We start from the raw sequence: 8,235 nt of genomic DNA, 5'->3' as shown, positions 1-8,235 counted from the left end.
GGGAGCGCCTGCTCTAAGAGCCTATGTTTTTGCATAACGCCTACCAATTTTCTAGTAATCCGATTACGCTTACTGTCAATCGAGTGTCGCTACACTATCCATTGCAGAAAAACATTACACTCACGGACTAAAGAAATTCGCTTAGTTATTCAGATCCAGAGGGCACTTTGGAGAAAATTGGAACACTTATTCAGCCGTATTAAAAAAGCTTTGCGCTTCAAAAGAGGTCAAAGAAATTGCGCTTGCATCAGAGGGCAAATCCTGCCGACCAGAAAACAATAACTACAGTCAATCGATATGTATGTCATGACCTCTCAGTGTGAAACATGCGGCTAAAATAATCTACCCAGCAGATAAAAACAACTTTATTGGAATAGGCAGCATTTTGTCATGAGGTAAAACCACCCTCTTTTATTGCTAAGTTACATCGGCGAATGTCATCGTTCGATGAATTGGCTAAATCTTTCGCTGGGTAGCCCAACAATTCCATCTCCTGCAACTGGTCTTCGATAATAATTTTCAGTGGCGAAATGACGAGAATCGCTGCATTACCATTTAGCTCGTAGTTCTTCGCGCGTACAAACATTTGGTAAATTAAACCCTTGCCGTATCCGGTCCCTAAAACCGCCAGAACATCTCTGTCGGCTAAAAGAGCCCTTACTGCTGATTCTTGCTCTGGTTTTAAAACAGTTTCTCTACCACTAGATAAATTCACATCTCTCAAAGCACTCTCTACGACATCCACGTCTACCGCTGCCATCTCGATTGTTTGTTGATTTGTGAAACGCGCATTTCAATATGTTACTCATTACGGCTCAGCCAATCAGGAATTTGCGGACGCCAGCGTCCGCAGATATGAACAAAAAGGGGGTTCTTAGAGCAGGCGTCCCCTCTCCCCAATCCCCCTCCCCTTTTTCCCTTCCTCCCTTTCCCCTACCCCTACCCCTTTCGACACCTGCTACGCAGGCTATAAATGAGTTGTGAGGTTGGCTCATCTTGTAAGTTATGACTGCTTATTGCTGCAGGTGGACACGAAAAACTGGCTTGAACGAGTTAAAAAAGGATAAACTGCATTCAACAAAACGCACAACAGGGAAATCGCTCTTTGTGGAACATAGGTCATTTCGTTTCCACAGCTAAGTTTTGTAATAACGTTGTTTCTGTCAAATACAGTGAAAAAAGGAAATCGTGGAATTTCTGAACCAGCTCATGAATCAGAACTGACAAAAGCCTACTTACATTTCGTGGAGATCAAAGTATTCTCAATCATTATTTCTCGCCTGCTTGCTGGTTAGAGTGAAATTTATGGCTTAAAATGATTGACACTTTTATAATAATCTTCTGACGCTTTCGTTGGGTAAGGGAAGTCTCAAGGAAGGTTTTGACCTCACTTGAGAGCACACTTCAGCACTTTGAGGTTTTGAAGGTTCTGTGGCAACTAAGTACGACTAGTCAAGATTAGTCAAGTGAAACAGGACCCGTTCTCAAAAAGGGTTATTCTCAAGTGCACTTCAAATGCACTTTAAACGAACTTGAAAAGTCCAGTGTGAATTCACCTATTGTTTTTTAAGTCTGAGCGTTTCTTAGCAAATTATTTGTATTAAGCGTCATTAGATTGGTTTGTACTGAAATAATCATAACAGAACTCAATTTCATCCTTTTAAGTTAAAAATGATAGATGAATTTTTCAATAACAATAACCTGTATAAAATACGTTGAATTGGATTCTCCTTATTTATTTACTTATTTTTTGAAGTCTAAGCGATTCACAGTTTTTGCAAAATAATTAACATTTATTGAGTACTAAAGTGATGACGTCATAAAAATGAAATTTCTGAAATTATGGGATTTGTCAGGATATTCTGAAAGAACAATGTCCAAGAGGCCTACTTGCCAAAAATGAGCATTTCGCGGCAAATTGTCTCTGAGATCGTAGCCCAGTTATACTCAGAAAACTCCATACAAACCCTTCTAATTTTTTTTGGGGTCGACCCAAAAAAAATTTAGAAGGGTTTGTATGGAGTTTTGTAAGCATAACTGGGCTACGATCTCAGAGACAATTTGCCCCCAAATGCTCATTTTTGGCAAGTAGGCCTCTTGGACGTTGTTCTTTCAGAATATCCTGACAAATCCCATAATTTCAGAAATTTCATTTTCATGACGTCACACTTTAGTACTCTATTGGAAGAGGTTGAGCAAAATATCGTGATTTGTCTGTGGCGAGCTGATCAATTCGGCTTTGGCAAATAATTGATCTGCGAGACACTGACAAATCACGATATTTTGCGATAACCGAGTTCAATAATTGTTTTTTCATTCGATCACCGAGTTTGTTTTTTTTAATCGGTATATCCACAGGAAGCGAAGCGATCTGCCATTTTCACGCAAGAGCGATCGCAAGAAGGAGAAAAGCACGGTTTCCTTTACGCATATGCAGAATATTATTTGCAGCCAAACACAGTTGAACGGCATTGCGCATGAGCAGACCATTATTTGTAGGCGGTTATTTGTAGGTCACGTGGTGGGCTCTCGGCCAATGAAAAGAAGGAAAAATTTGCTTCGAATGATAATATAAATTTTTTTACGGTTGTTCAAGTTTCGAAAATTTTGCAGGCGTCTGGGAAAACACTTAGAATTACGGGCACGCACGGCGAAAACAAGCACGGTCACCCCATCTTTTAATTACAGTTTTTTTAATGTCCTATATGTGGCTGTCAATGGTGCCAAGCTTGAAATAAATCTGGATAGTACACCTTAAGTTTTGCTAAGGCTTAGTATTTTTGTCCAAACCGAAGTCGTAAAAGTGTTGGCAAAGGTGACTGCCATCTTTGTGCTGCAGTTCTTGTCGTTTAATTCAAACGAATTCCCTTGGAGAATACGTCTAAGAATGTCTCTTAGGGACTAGGATAGGATGGGGTTGTGAAAGCTTGGGTCATTTTATTGGCGTCTTGTCGCTTCGTTATGTTTTAATAAAGAGACTTCGACACGAAGCGGAAGGTTGACCGGGGCGCACAGTAGTTGAAACATAAGAATCATAAACTACTCCGACCTTCGATTAAATACTTCTGGTGTATATGCATCTTCAACTGACATCTGATGGCGATTGAAGTAATAATTTAATGTGTATTTAATCTCTGTGATTCTAAGTTGTGCATTAGTTGTTATGAATGAGTTGTGCATGTGCCTCTGGTATTTAGATTGTTTCGATGTCAGCCCTCAGTAAAATCCGTGAAGTTACTTATTCCAACGTGCACGTTCCGGCGCAAAACATCTCGTTTAACATTCCGTGCTAACTATAATTTCATCTTTTTCAAAATTATTTTTACCCCTGTGATTACAAATAACAAATTGTCTTCTTACAAATTTGGTGGCCGCGCCGACCCCACCCTTCAAAATTTTGCATACGCTCTCTGGCTATGGGTGGACTACAGGTCAAGTAGGCAGCTAGTAAATAAACTGAAGCTTCAATTACACCTTTCCGGTATATTTTTACTTTCAACGGTTAAGTACTATTCTTGTATGCGGTGCATCTTAAGCAGATTTTCGATTCACATTCACCTAGTTATTTCCAAGGAAGGGTAATGAGTAGCGACCGTACTTGAGTAACTTAGCTTTATTACAACTGCGACATGAACATTAGGGAACTTTTCCTTTTTATTTCCTCTAGGTATAGGTCTCGAAGAGGTTTAACTCACTTGTTTGCCATTGCGATCGGAAAAAGCCCTTTAACGACGTTATCCCTCAATTTCGATTTTCAAGAAATAATACTTGCTGTCGGTTATCACAACGATTGTTTGAGACACATGTATTGGCAAGAAAAAAAGCTTTATGGAAGCACTTTATTCCATCCACAACAAGTTGGGCCAAAGATTTCAACCTTTTCATTATCGCAATTTTTTGTTTGTTTGTTTGTAACGTGTGGGGTAATGCTTGAGAAGTACGTTGTTGGACAACAAGCTGTGATTTAATTTCTTCGTTAACGCCAACTTCCATGGCGCATATTCTATAAGGAAGTGTAATTGGCGATATTAACAAGATGTCTAACAAAATGCAAAATGAACTTGACAGCCTTGACACAGATTTTTCCACTCCTAATATTTTTGTTGAAGACAATAGCTTAGTGTCCAACGTTCAACATTCCGTGCTAACTATAATTTCATCTTTTTAAATTATTTTTACCCGACCGATTACACAGAACAAATTTCGGTCCTAAATGAGTAGAGTAGAAGGTATCAACAAGAATTAATCGATCACTACCTTTAATTTCAATCACCCATTCTTTGTAACGCTGTATTTTAAAAATGTGTGAAGCAATGCGAAGTAGCTTTTTCCCTTAGTCATACTTCTTAAAATGCTTTCCTACACTTGGGGAACAAGAAAGTAATCCGTAGTGACGACATTGCAGTGCAGCTATACAAGAAAGCTCACTTGCGTAAAATTTAGCTCTACATGTATTGCAACTGCGATATCGAACATTAGGGAACCTTTCCTTTTTATTTCCTTTTGGTATAAGTCTCGAAGATGTTTAATTTTATACTTGTTTGCCATCGGAGGGTGTAATTTGCAGGTTGCAGGTTGGAATTTGAAAAAGAGTTAAATGTCTTTAAAAATGGTTAACAGATCTGCTAAAGCAGGACATTACAATGATGTTTTGGTGATATCGTATTCTTGACAGGGTCACGCAAAACTGGAAATTTCAAATCTCAGTTCTGTAAAAGATCCTTCAGTTCCAGACCTTTCAAGGCAAGAAGGAAGGTTTTACATGTTAATAGTTTTTTTGAGGCAGTAACATTTCGCATCCCTCTTTAGACTATACAGAATTATTGTACTGCAAGAAACCGATAAGTTAACCAGAACAGACAGCGAACAGCTTTTAAGACAAAACAACCCGCTATAAAACACATCTAGATTCAACAGAGACTGATAGAAATGATCAATAATTTATGTTCGACATTGTGCAACAAGACAAAAATATTTATACATTTCAAGATTGATTCCTTTTAATTTGTCATCTTTTTTTACCTATTAATTGTGCTGCCTCTTCAAGGAGGCGCGCCCAGTTCATAAAATGCGTCGATTCTCCGTCAAGAAATGAACACAATCAATTATTAATCCACTAACCAAGATGGTTATCAATTATCAACCTAGAAACCTAGAGTGTGATCGTTAAGGGACGGACCATTAGAAAAGTTATGGGGGGGGGGGGGGGGGTGGGGTGGGGGAAGGGGGATTTTCGAGCCGCAGGAATTTTTTTTCGTTACCAAATTCCTTGTATGAATTTTTTTTAGGCCATGACATGAATATTTTTCAGGATTAATTGGCGTGCAAGAATTTTTTTCATTTAATTTCCCTAAGGCCTTACGCGAATTTTTTTTTGTACTTCGCCCCACCGCCACCCCCATAAGTTTTCTAATGGTCCGTCCCTAAAAAATGTTTGTCCATCTTGGCCGAGTCTGTTAAAAATTGGTTTCTTTCTGTTTAGTACAAGGTTTAGGGACTTAGAGGTTAAAGTTGTTCTCAATGTGGCTTACTATCCACTGAGCGTGTGTTTTTGTCGGTATCTGTATCATTAAATTTGTGCGTGATCGATTGTTATGCTTTTCCGAATTTCTGTGTCTCCGCCAATTCAACAAGCACAAGCATACCGAGTTTCGATAAACAAAGTGACATAACCTGTCACGCAAGGAACGACAAGCATTAACGTCCGAAAACTCGAATTCCTCGCAAACTCCGCCTCGAAGTAAATGTCCTTTCCCTTGATCAAAATCTCAGCGAAATTTACCCCGATAACTCGTATTCTGGTTTTTGCATTTCATAAAAAAGCATTATCATGTTACCGTTTCTGATGAAATTTGAATTGCACTGTCAGTATATCCCGGAAGTGCTGAAAAATAAGTACTATCGATGATTAACATGGCAAATTGAATAATCAGTGGACGCCAATAACTCGACACCCGCTATTAACTCGAATTGTTTTTCGTTTCCCTCCAGAGTTCGAGTTACTGTTGTTCTACTGTACAGCAAAACACTAACATTAACATCAAGCGCACAAGGGTATCAAGGGATTTCCCGGGGGATTTCCTCTTTCTTCGACACAAGGTGCCTTTTACCCCCTTCCTTTTACTATCGCACCCAAAGATTATAGATTGGTTTGTGAAGTTTTGTTAGAGTGTAGAACTCTGGTATTTTAGGTGGATTGTTTGTTTCAGATTTTTCTCGTCATGTCATCAATGTTTTTCACGGTATAGATCCCTCATAGGCCATTTGCACTAAGAGGTCATGTGACATCATTTTCATGAAAATGAAAGTTATATGATTTTTCCGTCGAAAAACGATTAGTGGGTCATATCTTAAACAAATAACAGTGATTTGGTTTTTCAAACCCACACCATTTTCTTAAAATGAGTAAGTTCGTAGCTGGTCACGTGACCAAAATGTGATTTGTAAAATTTCTGAACAAATTTCGAGTGTAAGACAGTTTTTAAAAGGGATCATCATTATGGCTTACAGTGCTTCCCCCCAGGATTTGGGCTTTAACCTGAATAAGAGGGAGTTCCGTGATGTTGTTATACTACGTTACGACTGGCCAGTGGAAGATATCCCCTCCACATGTGCTTGATCACTCTATGATTTGCAAACTAGGAGGTTTTATTACTCAACGCCACAACGAGTTAAGAGCTCTCGAGGCTGAATTTCTGAGTATGGTGTGTAGCGATGTCGAGATCGAGCCAGTACTTCAAGACATCTCCGGTGAACATTTAAACAGAGGATCTAACAAAGCTTAGGATGCGAGGTAAGATATCCACGCGCGTGGTTTCTGGGAGCGACATTGATCAGTATTCTTCGATGTGAGGGTCTGTCACCCTAATGCTGTATCGTATAAGGACCTAGAGCCACAACAAATTTATGGTATCCATGAGAACGAGAAAAAGCGTCTCTACTCAAGGAGAGTTCTGGACATCGAGCATGGAACATTTACACCTTTGGTCTTCACAACTGGCGGAATGGGAAAAGAGTGCTTGATGTATCATAGCCGTTTAGCACAGCTGATTGTCATCAAAAAAGGGGAGCAGTATGCCAAAACCATCTCATGGATCAGAACCAGAACCTCATTCGCACTCTTGAGATCTGCGTTGGTTTGTCTTAGAGGCTCTAGGACAAGAAGAGTGCCATGTGACATAAAGAATGTTGACATTGACGTCCAAGTTGCAGAAGGAGCCATTCAATCGGACTTTTGATGTGTTTCCTTACTTTTAAATAATCGTCAATAACGCATTGAGAACGCTATTTAATTTCCCTCTTTCTTAGTGATTTTCTTAGTAAGAATGCAAATTGACCTTGAAAATACTTTCTTTTTTTTAAAACAAAATGGATTGTTTTAATTGAAATGAAATGTTTTTAATTCGAATGATTTTTTTTAATTAAGTGAATTTTTTTCTAATCAAAACTAAGTGTTTTTTAAACGAAAGGAATTGTAAATAGTGTTTTGACGGAATAGTGTTTTGTTAAGTGAATTAACTGCAAACAGGATTTTAATAGTTAGCATTGTTATCAATAAAAAATGTTCGATTATTTTTACGTGCTCTGTCAATTTTTGGCCTCAGCAAGATTCCAACTCATTGTTTAAAGGTAGCATTGGGTACGTGAGCTCTTAGTGCAAGTGGCCTTTTCGGAGCACGACTTTGCTGTGCGTTTCTTTCACCATTGATTTAACGAGAGGTCTGTCGTTATGTTTGTCGTCCATTAGTATTCAGTGACCTCTGTATTTTGTCAGTTTTTTTTCGTGTCTACCGTAGTGATTCCCTTGTCCGCTGGATGTCGATGCCAGTGTTTTGCGGTAAATCTTTTAATTCTTGTCGGTTCTTGCGTGACATACCCGTTTAAAAACTGGATCTGCCTCAGAGGCAGCCCAGTTAAAAGCCCTTTATCGACGTTATCCTTTAAGTTCGATTTTCAACAAATACCACTTTTTGTCCGTCATATTATCACAGTGAACGTTTGACAAGTGTACAGGAGAGAAAACAAGCAACATCATCGAAACAGCTTTATTCCATTTACGACATTTGTATCAAAGATTTCAACCCGGCATTTGGGTAAAAAAGCATATCATCACCATGTCTCTCCGCGCCAGAAAGTTCATACACCATCTCATACCAACCAAACACAGTAGACAAAATATTTCTACAAATTATTTCACGGACAGCTATTAAGAGGTCAACTTGATGCAAGTTTACT

General features: G+C 38.8%; 1 protein-coding gene across 1 annotated transcript; it reads right to left on the bottom strand.

Moving 5' to 3' along the window:
• Positions 1-388: 388 nt before the first annotated feature.
• Positions 389-760, bottom strand: LOC140941963 (putative ATP-dependent DNA helicase Q1). Its single transcript, XM_073390961.1, has one exon. It carries the CDS (start codon positions 758-760, stop codon positions 389-391), a length of 372 nt encoding a protein of 123 aa, XP_073247062.1.
• Positions 761-8,235: the final 7,475 nt, after the last annotated feature.

Source organism: Porites lutea, chromosome 6 (genome assembly GCF_958299795.1).
Source record: "Porites lutea chromosome 6, jaPorLute2.1, whole genome shotgun sequence".
Classification (NCBI taxonomy): domain Eukaryota; kingdom Metazoa; phylum Cnidaria; class Anthozoa; order Scleractinia; family Poritidae; genus Porites; species Porites lutea.
This window is presented reverse-complemented; position numbering and strand designations above follow the sequence as displayed.

Excerpts from the sequence above, each read along its gene's own strand:
- LOC140941963 (XM_073390961.1), bottom strand. The coding sequence starts at position 760 with ATGGCAGCGGTAGACGTGGATGTCGTAGAGAGTGCTTTGAGAGATGTG.